This window comes from Siniperca chuatsi, linkage group LG10, assembly GCF_020085105.1.
Source record: "Siniperca chuatsi isolate FFG_IHB_CAS linkage group LG10, ASM2008510v1, whole genome shotgun sequence".
NCBI lineage: Eukaryota > Metazoa > Chordata > Actinopteri > Centrarchiformes > Sinipercidae > Siniperca > Siniperca chuatsi.
Genome location: NC_058051.1, coordinates 30,359,365 through 30,384,739, shown reverse-complemented (window position 1 = coordinate 30,384,739; position 25,375 = coordinate 30,359,365). Strand labels below are relative to the sequence as shown.

Below are 25,375 nucleotides of genomic sequence, written 5' to 3'. Positions count from 1 at the left end.
CCTCCTCCTGGTGTAAATCTCTTAATCCCATCTGAAATATGATGGTGTGTTTTCAGCCCAGCTAACTGTCAACCTACTGTGTTCTTCACAGCACCAAAGCCCAAAACATCAACAGAGTCTACGTGGTAACAGTGAAGGGAATAATGCTTTGACGCAGTCAGTGTGAGTCTGACAGGAAGAGCTTAAACCACCAGATTCATGAAGAAACGCCTGCTGATTTGGGAGAAATTAACTATTCAATGGGCTTTTGGTTACCGTAGTTACACTCGAAAAGGTTGTAGAACACATTAACAATCATGACTAGAGTATGGTCCTAGATGACCATGGTTACCGTAGTTGCAAGGGCCCATATGGCGCTTTTGGACTGCAAGAACTTTTCCACCAGGAACCTTTTTAGGGACTTTACCTGCACTTTGACCACGGAAACCTGTGTCCAATTTTAACTCCTGGGCGCCCGTAAAAGGTCTCTGCTGCCAAGGTTTTGGTGGTTCAGTTTAATGTAAAACATCACAGTCACTGTCCTGTGCAAAAAATACATCTCTGGCCACATGGTCACTTTGAAGTTGCCAGTCTAATTTGCTTCACAGTTTTTTAGATGCGGTAGAAATGCAAAACATATTGTAAAAAGTAAAAATTTAAACATTTAGACTTTTTGTCCTGAGGATTTTAAAGGATAACTGGTGATATGAACACACACTGTAGTTTATTCTGACTCCGCCCCACACACACCGTCCTGCTGCCCCAAACACTCACTACAGCACCACATGTGGATTCATCCGCCGCTGGAAATAGTCCCCAACAGATGCTCTGTTTCCTCCTGTTAGTCTGATAAAAACTACAGCGAGCAGCTGTTTGAGGAAATTTCTGAGTCTTTTAAACAGGAAACTATATATTTGTGAGGTGTTTTTAAAGATTTACGTCTTCAGTAGCAACCAATGGGCTCGGAGCTGAGAGCCACAGACAGGAAGTCAGACGGTACTGAGAGACGGACTGACATGTTGCTGGTTTTTGTCTGCACATTGGATTTGTTGACAAGAAGAAAAACATGGAGCACTAGACTTTAATTCTTGGTCAAAAAAGTTGTGAAGTTATGTGGGACTTGGTTCTAGGTCAAAGTATTTACCATAGTTACCTAGGAACATCTTCTCTGGGGAAAGGGATGAATAAAATGAAACATAACCAGATTTAAGGTGAATGAAATTATAACAAGTTTGAATCTGACCAGCAGACTTTGCAGCTGAGTGTTGAAGCTGCAGTTCCTCTAACGGCCACTAGTGCTCAGTAACTAAAATACAGCTATATACAGTGGGGCAAAAAAGTATTTAGTCAGCCACCAATTGTGCAAGTTCTCCCAGAGAGAGGCCTGTAATTTTCATCACAGGTACACTTCAACTATGAGAGTCAGAATGGGGGGAAAGAATCCAGGAAATCACATTGTAGGATTTTTAATGAATTTATTGGTAAAATAAGTGTTTGGTCACCTACAAACAAGCAAGATTTCTGGCTCTCACAGACCTGTAACTTCTTTAAGAGGCTCCTCTGTCCTCCACTCGTTACCTGTATTAATAGCACCTGTTTGAACTCGTTATCAGAATAAAAGACACCTGTCCACAACCATCACACTCCAAACTCCACTATGGCCAAGACCAAAGAGCTGTCAAAGGACACCAGAAACAAAATGGTAGACCTGCACCAGGCTGGGAAGACTGAATGTGCAATAGGTAAGCAGCTTGGTGTGAAGAAATCAACTGTGGGAGCAAGTATTAGAAAATGGAAGACATACAATAACAACATACTGATAATCTCCCTCGATCTGGGGCTCCATGCAAGATCTCACCCCGTGGGGTCAAAATGATCACAAGAACGGTGAGCAAAAATCCCAGAACCACACGGGGGGACTGACCTGCAGAGAGCTGGGCCCAAAGTAACAAAGGCTACCATCAGTAACACACTACGCCGCCAGGGACTCAAATCCTGCAGCGCCAGACGTGTCCCCCTGCTTAAGCCAGTACATGTCCAGGCCCGTCTGAAGTTTGCTAGAGAGCATTTGGATGATCCAGAAGAGGATTGGGAGAATGTCACATGGTAGGATGAAAACAAAATAGACCTTTTTGGTAAAAACTCAACTTGTCGTGTTTGTCGAGGAGAAAGAATGCTGAGTTGCGTCCAAAGAACGCCAAACCTACTGTGAAGCACGGGGGTGGAAACATCATGCAGGCGGTTGTGTTCTGCAAAGGGACCAGGGCGACTGATCTGTGTAAAGGAAAGAATGAATGGGGCCATGTATCGTGAGATTTTAAGTGAAAACCTCCTTCCATCAGCAAGGGCATTGAAGATGAAACGTGGCTGGGTCTTTCAGCGTGACAATGATCCCAAACACACCGCCCGGGCAACGAAGGAGTGGCTTCGTAAAAACATTTCAAGGTCCTGGAGCGGCCTAGCCAGTCTCCAGATCTCAACCCCATAGAAAATCTTTGGAGTTGAAAGTCCGCGTTGCCCAGCGACAGCCCCAAAACATCACTGCTCTAGAGGAGATCTGCATGGAGGGCTGGGCCAAAATACCAGCAACAGTGTGTGAAAAGCTTGTGAAGACTTAAAGAAAACGTTTGAGCTCTGTCACTGCCAACAGAGGGTATATAACAAAATATTGAGATGAACTTTTGTTATTGACCAAATACTTATTTTCCACCATGATTTGCAAATAAATTCATTAAAAATCCTACAATGTGATTTTTCTGGATTCTTTCCCACCTTCTGACTCTTATAATTGAAGTGTATTTTTTTTTGGGGGGGGCTTTGATTGACAGCTGTCTCAGCCTGTCATAGTAGTAGTATAGTAATTTCTCTGCGCAGGACATCCATGCAGCAGTAAGACTGTGTTGTCATGGTAGGTCATTAACACAACGAGCAGTTAACGAGGTGAAAATGTTCATTGGGTGAGAGAGCTCATTAGTGTTTGAATTTAGAGTCAGGTCAGCAGCTCTCTGTCTCTGAGGGAGGAGAGGAGGGAGGAGGTCAGCACAGCAGATTGTAAAGTTGTGTTATTGAATAAAAGAGTTAGTGACTGAATAAATATAATCCTATTTTTCTGTCATTTTTATGCTAAATGTCACTCTAACCTTTCTGATTCCTTTTATTGTTTTGAACCATGGACATGCACACATACTGGCTAAAGTGCTGCCCCTCTGGACATATTAATAAATAATGTTATTATTACAATATTTATGATGTCATTGTTGGTTTTGTTGATGCTGATTAATACTTTATTGGCTTAAAATGCTCAGCACAGAGGCTGTTTACTGGTATATGTGTTTTGTAACTGTTAGCTGTAACTGTAATGCACATTACGAAAATGTGTGTGCCCTTTATTAAAGTGATGCACTGCCCATCAAAATGTCTGTGCACGTCCCTGTTTCAAACTGTTTGTGTTTGAAAACACAAAAATTAAACAAAGTGTCTAAAAGGACAACGAACAAGATATATCACTTAAAATAACCAAAGGATAATTTCAAGACAGAAAACATCTCAATTAATACAATGAGATACGTTAATGAGATATGTTTCTCAATGAGCTTTAGAGGTGTTGGCAGGTGGATTTTTTAAACTTTGGACAGAGCCAAGCTAGCTGTTTTCCCCTGCTTCCAGTCTTTATGCTAAGCTACGCTAACCATGTCCTGACTCCAGCTCTGTACTGAACACACAGACATGAGACTGATATTTATCTCAACATCTCAGTCTCTGAAAGAGGAAATCCCAGGGACTATTCCTTTAAGCTAGCGATTTTTAAACTGTTGTAGATATTGTTGTCAGGCTGTTTTCACTCAGATGAAACCACAGATCTGCTCTCTGTCACTGATGTTGGGTTGATGTAAACGTCATCCTTCTCTCTCTGTGCAGGAACAAGGTGCTGAACATCTCTTCTGGTCTGGGTGTAACCGGAGAGTTTAACTGGGAGCTCATGTTGTGTCTGATGGCCGTCTGGGTTATGGTTTATTTCTGCGTCTGGAAGGGAGTCAAATCCACTGGAAAGGTAACACACATAACTTACCATTTTTAATGCACGTCATACAGTTTTTTATGATACTGTTCCAGACATTTCTGTACAACATGAAAAGGTTAAAGGTTAATTAGTTAATTCTTTACCCAAAAGTAAATAGTGACCTTATGGGGACCTTTATGAGAGGTCAGTCCAAACAATGCGAATGTGTAATCAGCTCTGTGTCCCCATAACGTGATTAATACAAGAATATGAACATGTAATATATGTATTGATAGGTTTGATGCTTGTCTTTTCTGTCATTTTGGTCATTTTCAAAAAGAATACAACTGAAACCTTAAAAATGTGTTCCTACTTTCAAAGGAGTCTGACAGTCCAATGGTGTCATAAATCTATAACTTTAGCCTCTAACAATAAAAAATAGTAATATTTTATTGTTCCAACTCCAAAATGGGGGTATGTGTTAATAAAAACCAAGTCTTAGAGCTAAACCTATTAAAAAGTTACCTTGCAGAGGCCAGATTTGGAAGTGTCCCCACAATGTTGGTGTGTAGTCAGGTCTGTGTCCCTATAACGTGATTAATACAATAATATGAACATGTGACATACTGTATGTACCTATAGATTACACTCTAATTTTTTTGGCCACCGTCTTAATTTTCAAAAAGAACGCCCTGTCATAAAAATAATCCAGCTACAATGTATGGCAGATTAGACAACTGAAATCTTAAAAATGTGGAGTCTCCCTACCTTCGAATCCATCTGACAGTCCAGCAGTGTCATATATCCTGGAAAATAGTATATGTGTTTAAATTTAGGCAGACCACGTCCAAACTAAATTAAATTACAAATACCCCAAATGACCAACCTTTTACATATTGTTATTGTTTATTTTCATTTTTGTTTTCTGCAAAACAAAACATTGTTTTTATTCCTGTTTTGTGAAGCACTTTGGGTCACATCTTTGCAAGGTGCAATACAAAAAAGGTTTATATTATTATTCTTATTAAATGACCCTGTGGGTACCCAGATTGGAGTCGAGTCCCCACAACGTCGGTGTGTGATTGGTCTGTGTCCCCACAATGTTATTAATACAAGAGCACACATCTTGCTGCCAGCGTTTTACTGACTGTCAGTTAGTAAAGCGCCCTAACAGCTGGGTTCATTACAGTCAAGCATGCACTGCTGAAGGTCAGAGGTCACCTGTCAACTGATTGATCAGTTTCCATATGGCTGCACCATGTCAATAAGAAAGAGAACGTAAACCAAACTAGGTAGTTAGTTTGTCCTGGCTCTTGTTTTCTTTTATGTATTTTTGAGGTTTTTCTGCTGCATGTAGCAGCTGGTGGCAGCAGAACACAAATCCCATGCACACTGCCCCAAATAAAACTAGACGAAGAAGAAGTAGGTCCATCATTTGGTGCAAAAGTCTGTTTCTATCACATCTGTGGTGTAAATCGGACAGATTTGAGTATTTGGAAGGTGTTTTGTTTTCTGTTTTTATGGAGCTAAGCTAACAGTGTCCTCCTGCATCCAGTCTGACAAAAAATGTGTTCCTTTAAACTACAAACTTCAGATGAGACAGAGTGTAAAGGAAGGAGACTGTATAGCAGTGATTCACTGTGTGTGTTTCATTGGCTCGTGACGTTGAGACTCGTACAGACTGCTGTCACATGACAGGCTAAACGTTGCCATGACTACGACGGAGGGAGGGGGGTTGAGGAGGGACAGTGGGGGCTGTGAGGTGGCAGATTGTGATTGGTTGTCCTGTGGGAGGGCAGCTTGACTGCAGTGGGACGTGACTAAGACACACACACAGAAATACCCATGTGCAGTACTGTTTTATATGTGTACTCTGTAGTTACTGCATGAAAACCTCATAACTCCAGAGTCTGTTTGTCCGTCCAACACTGACAGCAGAGTAACTTTAGTTAAACAGCTGCTTGTTTGAGGTTTTCTGTTAAAGGGAATCATGATAAATATAAATCACATCAGTGTCACTGAAGTAACTAATAACTCAAAAACAAACCGACCTCACAGTCAAGTCTGTACTTGTAAACTGAAAAGCTGAAAAGTTTCCCAGTATGAACTATGTTTTCTACTACTGTCTTTATAGTGAACTGATTTTCAGAATCGGTTTTATTTAGGATTTAGGCTTTTATTAGCATCCCCATTAGCTGATGCAGAACATCAGCTACTCTTCCTCGGGTCCACACAAAACGTAAAAGCATGACAACAGATAAGACACTATTAGACAAAACAACCACATGATATTAAAATCAGAAAAGGTATAACTAACAATATTCTTTCTCACAAACATATTACTATACATATTCTTTTTCATATACACTTATGCAGTATATATTAATAAACACTAAATTCATAAGCACTGAATATACATACAAAGTGAAATCTTACAACATATATTCGTATACATATTGATATTCCTCTACATAAAAAAAAGAAAATGTACAAAATGTGGTAACAGGCTATTAGATGTTGCTTCACTTGTTTTTTAAAGCTCGCTTTACAATCTGAGCTGGAAGTGAGTTCCATGCAACATTGCTCGATACAATACTGTGCGTTTCTTTGATTGTGTTCTAGATTTAGGAACTGCGTAGAGACCTCTGGTGGCATGTCTAGTGGGGTAGGTAGGCACATTAGAGCTGAATGTGAGTTGACTATACAAACAATTAGGAATTTTCAATACATTAATGTTTCTAACAAAAACAAGGAGTGATGCTGTCGGCCTCTCCTCAACTTTCAACCAGGAGAGATTGACATGCAAGTTGTTTACCATAGTGTGCATCGAAGGGCAAAGACGAGCTGCTTTGTTCTGAACCAGCTGCAATTTTCTTCTTTGCAGCATCTGACCGTGTCATTGGGCAATAGTCTAGATGTGATAAAACTAGAGTCTCCAGGACTTGTTTGGTCAAGAATGGTGTTAGAAAAGCAGAGCACCTTATTATAATGATATATTCCTCCCCATCTTTACAACAACAGAATCTTTATGCCTTGTCCACGACACAAACATATAACTAATGTGTGTGTGTATATGTATATATGTATATATTTATTTCTATTTTATAGAATCCCACTTCGGGGATTTGACCCCTGCAAGCCTCCATCACAATCCAGCCTGCAGGCTGAGTGTGTGTGTTTCTGGTCTCCAGCAGAGTTCACACGGCTCTCAGTACCAACAGAAACAGTTTTTATTGTTGATCGTCAGCAGGAGGCTGAAAGCTGATCGGCAGATCAGAGCAGGGCGAGAGAGGCTGAGATACACTGGCAAAAAGAGAGAGAGAGAGACAGTTCAGTCATAGACCTGCTCAAACATCACCGTCAGCTGAAAACCTCCTAACTCCACACTGCTTTATTTTCACTCAAGTCATGAATTATAATTACTTATCTCATAAGTACTTTTTATATGATTAATTAAAGGTGCATTTAAATTAAAACAACTCTTAGTAAAACCAGAAATAAAATTCTACTACTAATATGATAGTTATATTAATAAACCGTACATGCAGCACTTTTCAAAATAATGTTACAAATGCTTTACATGGGGAAACCCAAGATTAAAAAAGTTCAGCACTACAATTAAATAAAATCAGGCAAAAGACCGTAAATAGGAGTAACAGTCATAGGTAGTTGAGTTTAGCTTTTTAACCTAGCTTTTAACTAGTAAGGTGTAATAACAATGTGCAGGATAACGGACACCGCGACCACCAAACAACAGTGCACACTCTGTTGTCATGGGGAATGTACGCTACGGAGGAATTTGTGGAGTACTGTGTCTTTGTTAATTCCAAATGGTGTAACCCAGGGCATGTTACTACCAAGGCAACGATCTGTACACCTGATGTTGAGCTGCAGCCGTCGGATTGAGGCCATACTATCTGCCTCAGGAGTTTTCAGACGCCATTCTTGTCATTGTTTGCATTCCACCGTTGGCGGTGGCGGCGCGCATTTGTGACATAATTCCCTCCACCATCGCAGACCTCCAGACCCGGCTTCCCAGCGCACTCCTCATAATTAAAGGAGATTTTAATCAGTTAAAATCTTAGAGATGCTGACCAGCTTCACCCAGTATGTGACCTGCAACCTCCTGCAGGGGATAACACCTTGGACTTGCTCTATGCCAGTGTTAAGGAGGCATACAGCTCACTCCTAAATACAAGCCTGTTGGTAGCAGACAGTCTATCACCACCAGGACTGTGCAGCAGTTGTCTGGGGAGGCAGAAGAGGCCCTGATGGAGAGTGGACAGCCAAACCCCACCATATCCCCAACCACCCCTGTCATCAAGACCAGCCAGGTGAGACGGCAGCTCACGAGGACCCGGACCAACAAGGACAGAGGATCTGACAACATCAGCCCGAGGGTGCTTAATGTGTCTGGGGAGCAGTTGGCAGGAGAGTTCCCGCATCTTTTTGACCTTTACCTGAGTCTGAAAAAGGTGTCCAAGATCTGGAAAACATCCTGCATAGTCCCTGTGCCCAAGAAGGTACATCCCAGCGCTCTTCAGGCCTGTGGCTTTAACCTCACATGTCATGAAGACCTTTGAGGCCCCTGGTAGCCTGGACCTGCTGTAGTTTGAGTACCAGGCTGACATCGGTGGGGAGGATGCCATCATCTACATGCTTCACAGAGCTTTCAACACCGTCCAGCCACTCTGGCTGGCTGAGAAGCTCTCTGTGATGCAGATGGACCAGGACCTCGTGGTCTGTATTACACCTCACCTAAGGGCTGCAGTATGTGAGGGTGCAAGGCTGCCTGTCAGCTGTGGTGGCGAGCAACGCTGACCCCTTACAGAAGTTCTCGGATGACTCACAGATAAGGACGAGGAGTACAGAGACCTAGTCGAAAACTTAATAAGATGACGCGACCACCTACAGCTCAACATCGGGAAAACCAAGAAGCTGGTGGTGGACTTCCGGCGCATCAAGAGGTCCCCTACCCCTCTCGCCATAATGGGGGAGGTGATGGAGATGGTGGACAACTACAAGTTCCTAGGGGTGCACCTCAACAACAAACTGAACTGGTCAGACAACACTGAGGCCCTCTACAGTAAGGGACAGAGCAGGCTGTTCTTTCTGAGGAACGTGTGCACTAGGCTGCTGCGGATGTTCCACCAGTCTGTGGTGGCCAGCGTTTCCTTCTTTGCTGTGTGCCGGGGAGATCGCATCAGGACTTGTGGTGCCAACAAACTGGGCAAGCTGGTGAGGAAGGCCAGCTCTGTGGTGGGCACAGTGTGGAGGCAGTGACGGAGAAGAGGATGAGAGGGAAGCTGATGGACAACCCCTCTCATCGTCTCTGTGGTGAGCTGAGGCAGCTCAGGAACTCATCCAGCCACGTGCCTCAAAGCGCTGCCACCAGCCATCAGACTCCACAACGCCACAGCTCCCAATACAGCTCCCAGTACAGCTCCCAGTTCAGCTCCCAGTACCTCCTACCTCCACTGATTTGAGACTCAAAACCATACACCAGTCACAGTTAAACTGTCACCACCACAGATATTGCACATGTATATACAAACAGATACTGTATGAGTGTATGTAATGTATGTATATTTTAGAAACATTGCACACATATACACACACATCTATTTATTGTATATATTATTCCTTTTTTATTTATTTCATTTTTTACCACATACCCTTGTGCTGCTGTGTCAAATTGAATTTCCCCCTATGGCTGATCAATAAAGGTACATCTTATCAGTACAGAGAATGAAGAGGAATAAAATATCGTAGAAAAGGTTTCAGTTGTAGTCGTCTGGACGCTGTTTTCAGAATCAAGACGTTTCGGCTCCCATCCAGAAGTCATTCTCAATTGTGAAAATGGTCTGAGAACTCAGAAATGTAAGCTACTCTGGCTGCATCTACCTCATCACAGAAAACAATAGGCCTGATTACTGATTACTGGGCCATCATGGAAACTATTAGGTCAGTTTCAGGTGAAACTAGCTAATCAACAGATACTCAGGTAGACTCCTCCCTGAGGGTGGGGCTTATGTAACACAGAGTAGCTTAAATTTCAGTTCCCGTCCCATTTTTTTGGGATGGGAGCCGAAACGTCTTGATTCTGAAAACAGTGTCCAGACGACTACGACTGAAACCTTTTCTACGATGGAACACTCCTGGACGAATGAGGGACTACACCGTCTTATTTTGAAGAATTAAATACACAACGATAAAATAAGATAAAAAGAGTGAAATAAATAAATAACAGATGAGAACTGAAAAATACAACTTTGAGGTAACATTAAAAAAAAATGTATTAAAAGATTTGAGAAGTGATTAAAATATCATCAAATGTGTTGGTTGATGATGTCTTTAAATTATGAATAATTTAAGGGACGTTTTGAATGGATCAGTGATTTTTATGATTTTACCGCACTGACCTCGACCACTGCAGTCCGCCATTGTGAGGTGTGTGTGTGTGTGTGTGTGTGTGTGTGTGTGTGTGTGTGTGTGTGTGGGAGGAAAAATGTCCTCCGCTGTGATTTGACTGAAACTCATCTCCACCTGGGACCGGACGCTCTCGATGGTGCTGAAACTCACATTCCGTGTGTGTGTGTGTGTGTGTGTGTGTGTGTGTGTGTGTGTGTGTGTGTGTGTACTCTCAGCAGGTCACATCTCCTTTTGTTTCCTCAGATCAGGTTCATGTTTGGTTTCTTCTCGTATTTTTCACGTTTGTTTTCTTTACCCGATTCTCTCAGATGGAGCTCACTGTTAAAGGACTATACACAGTTTTTTCACGTTTTACCAGCTAACAGTTAACCTTATTTCAATGTGTCAGATAATATTTAATCAATAAAAGTATCGGTTGGATTGGAGGATTGGATTCGGTATCAGAGATACTCAATATTAAAGGACTCTGATCAGGGTCCCTAATATATCGAATATATATATATATATCTATAAATATATATGTGTGTGTGTGTGTATATATGTATGTATATATGTATATGTGTATATATATATATATATGTGTATATTTGTAGGTGTATATATATATATTTATATGTATATATTTATATATATGTGTATGTGTATATATGTGTATATTAGGAAGGTGTTCCAGGACTGAAAATCTGTTAAATATTTACTATTTTTTGGTATTTTTCAGTGAAAATTGGTGTAAGAAGAAAACAATGAGCCTTAAACATCAGCTGCACATTTTATACACTTTCCCTTCCAAATGAACATTTTCTAAATGGAGTATTTGAGTGAATTCACCAAAAACAAAAGTAGTCGTGTGTTTTATTATAACATGTTCCTTTGTGTGTGTTTCAGATTGTGTACTTCACGGCAACCTTCCCCTACGTGGTCCTCATCATCCTGCTGGTCAGAGGAGTCACACTTCCTGGAGCCTACGATGGCATCATGTACTACATCAAACCTGATTGGTCCAAACTGGAGGAGGCTCAGGTAAGTCAAATGAGTGTTGGAGTCTAACCCAACCAGACTAACTTTAACAGTAATTAGCAAGTCCATTACCATCAAAACTGTAACGCTTGTCAGTTACCGCGATACTTTCCATTACTGGAAAACTCTATCATTAATCCACTTATTGAGTTTCTGTTTAGTTTGTTTTAGGTAATAATGATAAGGGTGTTGGTCATTATGTAATATGTATTATCATAGCTGTGTTACTGTATTATTATTGTTGTTGTTATTATTATTACGATCCTGTTTGTATTAGTATCATTACTAAGAAAGCAATGACAAAGAAGAAAGAAAAACAAACCAATCAAAACAAAATAAAACAAAATAGATTAATAAATAAATAAATATTATATAATATAATATAATAACTCTGTCCTGCCCTGTCCTGGTTCCACCCTGACGGGTCTTCGTCCCCGGGGCCCGACCAGAGAGGCCCCTCAGGAGCCTTTTATTGTTTCTCTTCTCTCTCTCCCCATTATTGTTATGAAGTTTTAAACATGTAAAAAGTTCAGCGGTGAAATCAGAAACCTGTGACCTCTGACCTCTGACCTCTTTTCAGGTGTGGATTGACGCTGGGACACAGATCTTCTTCTCCTATGCCATCGGGCTGGGAGCTCTGACCGCTCTGGGCAGCTACAACCGCTTCAACAACGACTGCTACAAGTACGTCACACACACACACACTTTTGTTTTACTACACGTGCGAGGACCATCATTGACATGATGCGTTTCCTAGCCCCTAACCTTACATCACAACCAAATGGCTAACCCCAACCCTTAAAACCAAGTCTTAACCTTCAAACAGTCCTTCGAAGTAGTGAGGACCATCTAAAATGTCCTCACAATGATGGTTTAAAACTGAAATTGGGCAAAGACAGCAATACAAGTCTGCACACATATGTACGATGATCGTGCAATTTCCTGAATTCTCAGGAAATTTCCTTTTTGTCAATGTAAACAAAAGTGAACTCAGAAATAATAAATAATTGTGTTTTCTTTTAACACGTGATAGTAAGCGGTGTTGGGGTTGGGGGGGAATGAATCAAAATAGCTTTGTGCCATTGGGGCACAACTGTACATAATAATGTGAAATAAATGCGATCCAGTAATGACAAGGTTTTTAGGTATTTAGCTCTTGCGATAGCAACAAAAAAAGCACCTTTATCAAAATGGATTAATTTTGCTTGTCACCTCTCCTGCAGAGATGCCTTCGTCTTGGCTCTAATAAACAGTGGAACCAGTTTCTTTGCTGGTTTCGTTGTGTTTTCTATTCTGGGCTTCATGGCTGCTGAGCAGGGAGTCGACATCTCACAGGTCGCCGAGTCAGGTAAAAAATACAAACTCCAGCTGCTCCGCTCAAACATGTTCATGAAGTCTTTATGTACATATTCTCAGATAAATGTGAATCTACTACTGAACTCGACAGTAAAAAACAGCTACTTTATTAAAGATATTATGGTCATTGTTATTCAACAACAGCAGCTCCGCTTCTGACTACATACCTTTGTCAAAGCCTCAGAGGCTGATGGAACAAAAGCTCTTTATATCCACTCGCTGGTTAAAGGTCTGAACACACTTCACTCTGTGAGAGGAGGAAAACAACATGGATGATCTGGGCCATTTGGTTGAAACTGGTTATAGTCGAAGTATAGGAAGCAGAAAAACAAGCTAATATACACACAGCCGACGCCATATCACCAGCTCATAAAGTGGTTGTGGCTAACGAGTTAGCAAATTAGCTAAGAGTTCGTAAAATAACTGATTTTTGGATGGTTAATCTGCCGCTGTTATGATTTTAAACTGCCTATCTGCTGTGTGAGAAAGCAATGCTTGACAGGAATAGCAACAGGAGGGGGATGGGACTCAGCAAATACAGAATAATCTGCAGCTCTGTGGAGCTTTTTAGCCTCTTTTAGCTCAGCAGCACATTTCCTGTCTGGTTCAGTCTCAGTGTTTCCAGCAGCAGCTGTTTTCTGATGACGCGGCTGAACTCGAGCTGCTCAGCAGCAGACAGCAGGCAGACTCAGCCAGAGAGCAGCTGCTGAACATAGCGGAGCGTTTAGCTGCTAAAGAGCCAGATATTTCCCTCAGCAGCTGCTGGAGACCAAACACAGATCTAAGAGAGAAGACCGGACTGATGTCCATCAGGAGACGCAGACACGCCTCCTGATGAAGCGTCATGTGACTCTGTAGCTGCTGTTTGATCACAAGTTCAACATATCACCATATTACTATTACATATTTGTGATAATAAGGTTACAGCTTGTTCTGCTGCCAACTTGTGGCCAAAAAAATCAGTTAATGCAGCTTTAAGTTGCTTAATTTCGCCCCAAACAAGTACATTTACTCAAGTACAAATTTTAATTACTTATACTTTACTTGAGTATTTCCAATTTATGCTACTTTATACATTTCAGAAGCAAATATTGTAATTTTTTACTGCACTACATTTATTTAACAGCTTTAGTTACTAGTTATTTTGATTTTACACACAAAACATATGATCAGTTTATAAAATATGATTCATTATTATAGATTAAAGGCACCTGCATATCCACAGAGGTGTTTTCGGTTATAGACCTGGATATGCAAAGCTCCACTGCGAGTGACGTGAACTCACCAGTAAGAATGATGACGTTTTCTTGCAACAAAACTATCAGGAGCTGCTGAAGTCCTGAAGAATTTGTATCTGTGATCTTATTTTACAAGATAATAACTTGGCTCCATAATTTAACACTCTGAATAACGAGTACTTTTACTTTGGATACTTTAAGTGCATTTTGCTGGTGATACTTCTGTGCTTTTATTCAAGTAGAATTTTGAATGTAGGACTTTAACTCGTAACAGAGTATTTCTACACTGTGGTGTTACTACATTTACTGAAGTAAAGGAAATGAATACTTCTTCCACCGCTGATAATCAGTGAGCATCAAACCAGCTTCCTGCAGTCTGATGTTTTCATATAACGAATGAATGAAACCAGAGGACTGAATGTGTGTGTGCACCGTCTTCAGCTAACTGTATGTTTATTAATAGCTGCGAAGCACATGACGTGACATCACAAACACAGTTATATTTAGTCTCTCCACAGAAGGCAGTGTACTGCAGCACTCTCTCATTGTAGATCCACATTTCTGTTTCTGTTCTCTGAGATTTGGCTCCACCTCCACACTTTCATTCACACAGATGGAAGGTTTTATTATTTGCTCCGATGGGGAGGAAGTACTACAACGTTTGACTTAAAGAGAACATCTTGTACCTCTGACTGCTGATTAAAGTATGCAGGAATAATTTGCTGAAGCGCTCGAATACTCTGATCTCTTTTTAAAAGAACAGCATCAGTGTACCTCTGACTAATGGTGTATATAACAGAGATTAAATGTGTTGTGTGTGTGTGTGTGTAAATGAAAATAACAGCAGTTGCTTCAGCGTGAGGACATGAATCTTTTTATTTTGATCTTGCTGCAAAAACAACAAAAGTAAATCCAATTTACTCTGAATCCTGTCTGACACGTTTATAATGGTTTAAAGTATTAGCCTCACTGTGTGTGTGTGTGTGTGTGTGTGTGTGTGTGTGTGTGTGTGTGTGCACTATTAACTGAAGGATTATTTGAGCAGGCCCTTAACCTCGTGACATGTGACTCATCTTGATTTCACGAGGCTCAGCTCTCTCCACAGAAACACAGAATGTGCACCTTTAATCTGGACTCACACAGCACACAGCAGATCGGCTGCTGCAGTGGAAATGTGTCAGTCAGGATTCACAGTACATTTTTTGAAAAAGGTGGAGCTGACCACAGCTGATTGGATGACACACCTGTCAACCAAGACAAACATGCCTCCAAGCATACCCCTCTTTAAAGGCTTAAAGGCCCAGTCTGTACATTCTTAGCCGGCTAAATTACAAGTTTATTTACACACGCGTCTGCAGATAGAGACTGAGAATAAAATGTTCAGGATCAGAACATCTTGATACATTTGGACTGGCCTTTACAACTGAGGGGTCACGAGAAAAAAATAAATAAATAAATAAATTCATATTTATGTTACAAACGTATGTTTATTTTTCTCTGACCCTTATTTTAGTTTTCTCCTGTGAAATGCCGGAAACTTTTACCGACTCAAAAATCCTTCGAATTAAACTATTAGAGAAGGAAATCACTGTTTCGCTGAACTGTTGACACTGACGTCATAACTTCATTTCTTTCGACAGGATGGTGCAGTGACAGCAGGTCACTCTCTTTTGCACAGGACAATAAAAGCAACGGCAAAAAGCACAACAAGTGTAAAAAGGGGCATCAAACCAACACGAAATCAAATCTGAACACGATCTGAGATAGAAATGTAGACATTGCTATATCTGAAGGAGTCACGAGACAAAAAGGCTGTGAGCCACTTTTTTAATGGAACAATGATTCTGCAAATCTTTACTGAGGAGTAAAATGAACTCTTAAAAATGTAAAGCATCCAGTGTTGTAGTCGTATATGAAGCATCTAACGTGTGTGTGTTTCAGGTCCAGGTCTGGCCTTCATTGCGTATCCGATGGCAGTTAGTCTGATGCCGGTGGCTCCTCTCTGGGCGGCACTCTTCTTCTTCATGCTGCTGCTGCTGGGACTGGACAGTCAGGTGACCAACACTCTTCATTCCTGCTCATCGTATATGGAAAATAATATTACCTTCAGTTATTTTAGGTTTCATTTCATTTCTATTAAACTCAACTTGCAGAGACTTTGAACAAGCCATCAAAGTTGGTCAAGTCAGTCAGTTTTAATTGAGTCACTTTATCGTCACTGAAAGCGACTTAATGTTGACTATGATCATCTATCAGTAGTTGCACTACTGGACTTTTTTATTTTTACATACATTTGCACTATTCATTTATATAGTCTACGGTATGTCATAGTAAAGTGTTTCTTAGTATGCCATAGTGTAGTATATTGTGCCATACTATAGCATGTAATAGGAAAGTATGTCATAAAAACATGTCACAGTATTGTAACTATATCATAGAATAATACACCATAGGAAAATATGACATATTATAGTATACTGTAGGAAAATGTATGTCATAGTATGAGACTAAAAACGCTCCCTGATGGTGCATTCAGTGAAGCTCAGATATTATAGACTTCATTTATATAGTCTAAGGTATTTTAATATTAAATCTTATTTTTTGTTTTATTTATTGTATTAAGATAAATCTTTTTTGGTTTTCTTACCTATTAACCTGTGTCTTTCCCCCAGGGGATCGGTAAAGTTCTGTCTTATCTATCTTGTGTTGTGCAGACAGACTAACAGTTTATCTGGCTTTCTCTCTGTCTCCAGTTTGTTGGCGTGGAGGGTTTTGTTACTGGAATTCTGGATCTGGATCTGTTTCCTGGAAAGCACCACCATCGCTATAAAAGGGAGATCGCTGTGGCGATATGCTGTTTATTGTGCTTCATTATTGACCTCTCCATGGTGACGCAGGTCAGTTACAGACGGCCTGTTTCTTGCTACATGTAAAAATAACTAACACTATTTAAAAAGATGTCTTCTTTATTAATAATCAACAACTGTGAATACAGAGATGGAGTTTCTGACTGAACTTAAAATTCTTCAGCTGACGAATTAGTTAAATTTAGCGTTAAACAGACAAAGTGCTGCAGTAAATCCAACACTTTATCTTCTTAAACACTGAGCTGTCACTCTCTCTCTCTGTCTCTCTGCAGGGAGGGATGTACGTCTTCCAACTGTTTGACTATTATTCGGCCAGTGGAATGACACTGTTGTGGCAAGCATTCTGGGAATGCATAGTAGTTGCCTGGGTCTACGGTATGCACACACACACACACACACACACACACAGTGTAGTGTTTCACAATAAAGAATGTCAGCGAAGTATCTGATCTCAGAATGGGTGTGTGAATAGTTTCATTACATGATGTTACAGTTCAGTCTGTTCAAGTATATTTTCTCATAGTGAAACATGTTATGGTATAATTGATCATAAAGTATGTTATACTATAGTATGACAAAGTATAGAACATCATAGAACAGTTTGTCAAAGTATAGTAAGTTGTAATATTTCATTGAAAGATGTCATAGGATAGTAAATCATAGTAAACTATGCCATTGCATAGTACGCTGTAGGAAAGTATGCCCTAGTATAGCATGTCATAGAAAATTATGCAATAGAAAAAAAGTCATAGTATACTAAGTCATAATAAAGTATGCCATATGTCATAATAATGTATAGTAAGTCATAGTTAACCATGCCAAAGTATAGTTTGTCATAGCAAAGTATGTAAAAAATGATATAGTATTTTTTATTAAAATATGCCATAGTATATTATGTCGTAGAAAAGTATGCAATAGAAAAAAGTCATAGGAAAATTTGTCATAGTATAGCATGTCATATTTACTAAGTCATACCAGAAGTGCAATAAGCAAGTGCAGGATATAAAGTGTGTGCATAAATACAGGATAGAGCAGTATTATGAAAATATTTTACTTAATATTTTATTAAGTGGTATAGCATATATAGTATAGCATTTCATATTTACTAAGTCATAAAAATGTATAGTAAGTCATAGTTAACCATGCCAAAGTATAGTTTGTCATAGCAAAGTATGTCAAAAAATAATATAGTATTTTTTATTAAAATATGCCATAGTATACTAGGTCGTAGAAAATTATGCAATAGAAAAAAATGCCATATGAAAGTATGTCATAGTTAACCATGCCAAAGTATAGTTTGTCATAGCAAAGTATGTCAAAAAATAATATGGTATTTTTTATTAAAATATGCCATAGTATACTATGTCGTAGAAAATTATGCAATAGAAAAAAATGCCATAGCAAAGTATGTCATAGTTAACCATGCCAAAGTATAGTTTGTCATAGCAAAGTATGTCAAAAAATAATATAGTATTTTTATTAAAATATGCCATAGTATACTATTTCGTAGAAAAGTATGCAATAGAAAAAAATCTCATAGTAATGTATGTCATATTTACTAAGTCATAGTTAACCATGCAACAGTATAGTTTGTCATAGCAAAAACTGTAAAAAAATGATATTATATAGTATTTCTATTAAAATATGCCATAGTATACTATGTCGTAGAAAATTATGCAATAGAAAAAAATGCCATAGGAAAGTATGTCATAGTTAACCATGCCAAAGTATAGTTTGTCATAGCAAAGTATGTCAAAAAATAATATAGTATTTTTTATTAAAAAATGCCATAGTATACTATGTCGTAGAAAAGTATGCAAGAGAAAAAAATGTCATAGGAAAGTATGTCATATTTACTAAGTCATAGTTAACCATGCAACAGTATAGTTTGTCATAGCAAAAAATGTAAAAAAATGATATTATATAGTATTTCTATTAAAATATGCCATAGTATACTGTCGTAGAAAATTATGCAACAGAAAAAAATGCCATAGGAAAGTATGTCATAGTTAACCATGCCAAAGTATAGTTTGTCATAGCAAAGTATGTCAAAAAATAATATAGTATTTTTTATTAAAAAATGCCATAGTATACTATGTCGTAGAAAAGTATGCAATAGAAAAAAATGTCATAGGAAAGTATGTCATATTTACTAAGTCATAGTTAACCATGCAATAGTATAGTTTGTCATAGCAAAGTATGTCAAAAAAATTAATATAGTATTTCTATTAAAATATGCCATAGTATACTATGTCGTAGAAAAGTATGCAATAGAAAAAAATGCCATAGGAAGTATGTCATAGTTAACCATGCAATAGTATAGTTTGCCATAGCAAAGTATGTAAAAAAATGATATTAATATAGTATTTCTATTAAAATATGCCATAGTATACTATGTCGTAGAAAATTATGCAATAGAAAAAAATGCCATAGCAAAGTATGTCATAGTTAACCATGCCAAAGTATAGTTTGTCATAGCAAAGTATGTCAAAAAATAATATAGTATTTTTTATTAAAATATGCCATAGTATACTATGTCGTAGAAAAGTATGCGATAGAAAAAAATCTCATAGTAATGTATGTCATATTTACTAAGTCATAGTTAACCATGCAACAGTATAGTTTGTCATAGCAAAGTATGTCAAAAAATAATATAGTATTTTTTATTAAAATATGCCATAGTATACTATGTCGTAGAAAAGTATGCAATAGAAAAAAATGTCATAGGAAAGTATGTCATATTTACTAAGTCATAGTTAACCATGCAATAGTATAGTTTGTCATAGCAAAGTATGTCAAAAAAATTAATATAGTATTTCTATTAAAATATCGCATTAGTATACAATGTCGTAGAAAAGTATGCAATAGAAAAAAATGCCATAGGAAGTATGTCATAGTTAACCATGCAATAGTATAGTTTGTCATAGCAAAGTATGTAAAAAAAATGATATTAATATAGTATTTCTATGTCGTAGAAAATTATGCAATAGAAAAAAATGCCATAGGAAAGTATGTCATAGTTAACCGTGCCAAAGTATAGTTTGTCATAGCAAAGTATGTCAAAAAATAATATAGTATTTTTTATTAAAATATGCCATAGTATACTATGTCGTAGAAAAGTATGCGATAGAAAAAAATCTTATAGTAATGTATGTCATATTTACTAAGTCATAGTTAACCATGCAACAGTATAGTTTGTCATAGCAAAGTATGTAAAAAAATTATATTATATAGTATTTCTATTAAAATATGCCATAGTATACTATGTCGTAGAAAATTATGCAATAGAAAAAATGCCATAGGAAAGTATGTCATAGTTAACCATGCAATAGTATAGTTTGCCATAGCAAAGTATGTAAAAAATGATATTAATATAGTATTTCTATTAAAATATGCCATAGTATACTATGTCGTAGAAAATTATGCAATAGAAAAAAATGCCATAGCAGAGTATGTCATAGTTAACCATGCCAAAGTATAGTTTGTCATAGCAAAGTATGTAAAAAAATAATATAGTATTTTTTATTAAAATATGCCATAGTATACTATGTCGTAGAAAAGTATGCGATAGAAAAAAATCTCATAGTAATGTATGTCATATTTACTAAGTCATAGTTAACCATGCAACAGTATAGTTTGTCATAGCAAAGTATGTAAAAAAATAATATAGTATTTTTTATTAAAATATGCCATAGTATACTATGTCGTAGAAAAGTATGCGATAGAAAAAAATCTCATAGTAATGTATGTCATATTTACTAAGTCATAGTTAACCATGCAACGGTATAGTTTGTCATAGCAAAGTATGTCAAAAAATAATATAGTATTTTTTATTAAAATATGCCATAGTATACTATGTCGTAGAAAAGTATGCGATAGAAAAAAATCTCATAGTAATGTATGTCATATTTACTAAGTCATAGTTAACCATGCAACGGTATAGTTTGTCATAGCAAAGTATGTAAAAAAATTATATTATATAGTATTTCTATTAAAATATGCCATAGTATACTATGTCGTAGAAAATTATGCAATAGAAAAAAATGCCATAGCAAAGTATGTCATAGTTAACCATGCCAAAGTATAGTTTGTCATAGCAAAGTATGTCAAAAAATAATATAGTATTTTTTATTAAAATATGCCATAATATACTATGTCGTAGAAAAGTATGCAATAGAAAAAAATGTCATAGTAATGTATGTCATATTTACTAAGTCATAGTTAACCATGCAATAGTATATTTGGCATAGCAAAGTATGTCAAAAAATAAAATAGTATTTTTTATTAAAATATGCCATAGTATACTATGTCGTAGAAAAGTATGCGATAGAAAAAAATCTCATAGTAATGTATGTCATATTTACTAAGTCATATTTAACCATGCAACGGTATAGTTTGTCATAGCAAAGTATGTCAAAAAATAATATAGTATTTTTTATTAAAATATGCCATAATATACTATGTCGTAGAAAAGTATGCAAGAGAAAAAAATCTCATAGGAAAGTATGTCATAGTTAACCATGCAATAGTATAGTTTGTCATAGCAAAATATGTCAAAAAATAATATAGTATTTTTTATTAAAATATGCCATAATATACTATGTCGTAGAAAAGTATGCAAGAGAAAAAAATCTCATAGTAATGTATGTCATATTTACTAAGTCATAGTTAACCATGCAACAGTATAGTTTGTCATAGCAAAGTATGTAAAAAAATGATATTATATAGTATTTCTATTAAAATATGCCATAGTATACTATGTCGTAGAAAATTATGCAATAGAAAAAAAATGCCATAGGAAAGTATGTCGTAGAAAACTATGCAATAGAAAAAAATGTCATAGGAAAGTATGTCATGTTTACTAAGTCATAGTTAACCATGCAATAGTATAGTTTGTCATAGCAAAGTGTGTCAAAAAATATATTATTTTTATTAAAAAATGCCATAGTATACTATGTCGTAGAAAAGTATGCAATAGAAAAAAATGTCATAGGAAAGTATGTCATATTTACTAAGTCATAGTTAACCATGCAACGGTATAGTTTGTCATAGCAAAGTATGTAAAAAAATTATATTATATAGTATTTCTATTAAAATATGCCATAGTATACTATGTCGTAGAAAATTATGCAATAGAAAAAAATGCCATAGGAAAGTATGTCATAGTTAACCATGCAATAGTATAGTTTGCCATAGCAAAGTATGTAAATAAATGATATTAATATACTATTTCTATTAAAATATGCCATAGTATACTATGTCGTAGAAAAGTATGCAATAGAAAAAAATGCCATAGGAAGTATGTCATAGTTAACCATGCAATAGTATAGTTTGTCATAGCAAAGTATGTAAAAAAAATGATATTAATATAGTATTTCTATGTCGTAGAAAATTATGCAATAGAAAAAAATGCCATAGGAAAGTATGTCATAGTTAACCGTGCCAAAGTATAGTTTGTCATAGCAAAGTATGTCAAAAAATAATATAGTATTTTTTATTAAAATATGCCATAGTATACTATGTCGTAGAAAAGTATGCGATAGAAAAAAATCTTATAGTAATGTATGTCATATTTACTAAGTCATAGTTAACCATGCAACAGTATAGTTTGTCATAGCAAAGTATGTAAAAAAATTATATTATATAGTATTTCTATTAAAATATGCCATAGTATACTATGTCGTAGAAAATTATGCAATAGAAAAAAATGCCATAGGAAAGTATGTCATAGTTAACCATGCAATAGTATAGTTTGCCATAGCAAAGTATGTAAAAAAATGATATTAATATAGTATTTCTATTAAAATATGCCATAGTATACTATGTCGTAGAAAATTATGCAATAGAAAAAAATGCCATAGCAGAGTATGTCATAGTTAACCATGCCAAAGTATAGTTTGTCATAGCAAAGTATGTAAAAAAATAATATAGTATTTTTTATTAAAATATGCCATAGTATACTATGTCGTAGAAAAGTATGCGATAGAAAAATCTCATAGTAATGTATGTCATATTTACTAAGTCATAGTTAACCATGCAACAGTATAGTTTGTCATAGCAAAGTATGTAAAAAAATAATATAGTATTTTTTATTAAAATATGCCATAGTATACTATGTCGTAGAAAAGTATGCGATAGAAAAAAATCTCATAGTAATGTATGTCATATTTACTAAGTCATAGTTAACCATGCAACGGTATAGTTTGTCATAGCAAAGTATGTAAAAAATTATATTATATAGTATTTCTATTAAAATATGCCATAGTATACTATGTCGTAGAAAATTATGCAATAGAAAAAATGCCATAGCAAATATGTCATAGTTAACCATGCAACGGTATAGTTTGTCATAGCAAAGTATGTCAAAAAATAATATAGTATTTTTTATTAAAATATGCCATAATATACTATGTCGAGAAAAGTATGCAAGAGAAAAAATCTCATAGGAAAGTATGTCATAGTTAACCATGCAATAGTATAGTTTGTCATAGCAAAATATGTCAAAAAATAATATAGTATTTTTTATTAAAATATGCCATAATATACTATGTCGTAGAAAAGTATGCAAGAGAAAAAAATCTCATAGTAATGTATGTCATATTTACTAAGTCATAGTTAACCATGCAACAGTATAGTTTGTCATAGCAAAGTATGTAAAAAAATGATATTATATAGTATTTCTATTAAAATATGCCATAGTATACTATGTCGTAGAAAATTATGCAATAGAAAAAATGCCATAGGAAAGTATGTCGTAGAAAACTATGCAATAGAAAAAATGTCATAGGAAAGTATGTCATGTTTACTAAGTCATAGTTAACCATGCAATAGTATAGTTTGTCATAGCAAAGTGTGTCAAAAAATATATTATTTTTATTAAAAAATGCCATAGTATACTATGTCGTAGAAAAGTATGCAATAGAAAAAAATGTCATAGGAAAGTATGTCATATTTACTAAGTCATAGTTAACCATGCAACGGTATAGTTTGTCATAGCAAAGTATGTAAAAAAATTATATTATATAGTATTTCTATTAAAATATGCCATAGTATACTATGTCGTAGAAAATTATGCAATAGAAAAAAATGCCATAGGAAAGTATGTCATAGTTAACCATGCAATAGTATAGTTTGCCATAGCAAAGTATGTAAATAAATGATATTAATATACTATTTCTATTAAAATATGCCATAGTATACTATGTCGTAGAAAATTATGCAATAGAAAAAATGCCATAGCAAAGTATGTCATAGTTAACCATGCAAAAGTATAGTTTGTCATAGCAAAGTATGTCAAAAAAAAATGATATTAATATAGTATTTCTATGTCGTAGAAAATTATGCAATAGAAAAAATGCCATAGGAAAGTATGTCATAGTTAACCATGCCAAAGTATAGTTTGTCATAGCAAAGTATGTCAAAAAATAATATAGTATTTTTTATTAAAATATGCTATAGTATACTATGTCGTAGAAAAGTATGCGATAGAAAAAAATCTTATAGTAATGTATGTCATATTTACTAAGTCATAGTTAACCATGCAACAGTATAGTTTGTCATAGCAAAGTATGTAAAAAAATTATATTATATAGTATTTCTATTAAAATATGCCATAGTATACTATGTCGTAGAAAATTATGCAATAGAAAAAAATGCCATAGCAGAGTATGTCATAGTTAACCATGCCAAAGTATAGTTTGTCATAGCAAAGTATGTAAAAAAATAATATAGTATTTTTTATTAAAATATGCCATAGTATACTATGTCGTAGAAAAGTATGCGATAGAAAAAATCTCATAGTAATGTATGTCATATTTACTAAGTCATAGTTAACCATGCAACAGTATAGTTTGTCATAGCAAAGTATGTAAAAAATAATATAGTATTTTTTATTAAAATATGCCATAGTATACTATGTCGTAGAAAAGTATGCGATAGAAAAAAATCTCATAGTAATGTATGTCATATTTACTAAGTCATAGTTAACCATGCAACGGTATAGTTTGTCATAGCAAAGTATATCAAAAAATAATATAGTATTTTTTATTAAAATATGCCATAGTATACTATGTCGTAGAAAAGTATGCGATAGAAAAAAATCTCATAGTAATGTATGTCATATTTACTAAGTCATAGTTAACCATGCAACGGTATAGTTTGTCATAGCAAAGTATGTCAAAAAATAATATAGTATTTTTTATTAAAATATGCCATAGTATACTATGTCGTAGAAAAGTATGCGATAGAAAAAATCTTATAGTAATGTATGTCATATTTACTAAGTCATAGTTAACCATGCAACAGTATAGTTTGTCATAGCAAAGTATGTAAAAAATTATATTATATAGTATTTCTATTAAAATATGCCATAGTATACTATGTCGTAGAAAATTATGCAATAGAAAAAAATGCCATAGCAAAGTATGTCATAGTTAACCATGCAACGGTATAGTTTGTCATAGCAAAGTATGTCAAAAAATAATATA

General features: G+C 35.9%; 1 protein-coding gene across 1 annotated transcript in view; it reads left to right on the top strand.

Annotated features, from left to right (window-relative positions):
- The window catches only part of slc6a8 (solute carrier family 6 member 8), a 69,244-nt gene that overhangs the window by 27,699 nt on the left and 16,170 nt on the right, over window positions 1-25,375 (top strand). Inside the window, exons 4-10 of the mRNA XM_044210255.1 lie at window positions 3,898-4,030; window positions 11,297-11,431; window positions 12,009-12,112; window positions 12,652-12,776; window positions 15,964-16,076; window positions 16,776-16,919; window positions 17,162-17,264. Of these exons, the coding sequence (XP_044066190.1) occupies window positions 3,898-4,030; window positions 11,297-11,431; window positions 12,009-12,112; window positions 12,652-12,776; window positions 15,964-16,076; window positions 16,776-16,919; window positions 17,162-17,264 (857 nt within the window). The remainder of the gene's footprint in view (window positions 1-3,897; window positions 4,031-11,296; window positions 11,432-12,008; window positions 12,113-12,651; window positions 12,777-15,963; window positions 16,077-16,775; window positions 16,920-17,161; window positions 17,265-25,375) is intronic.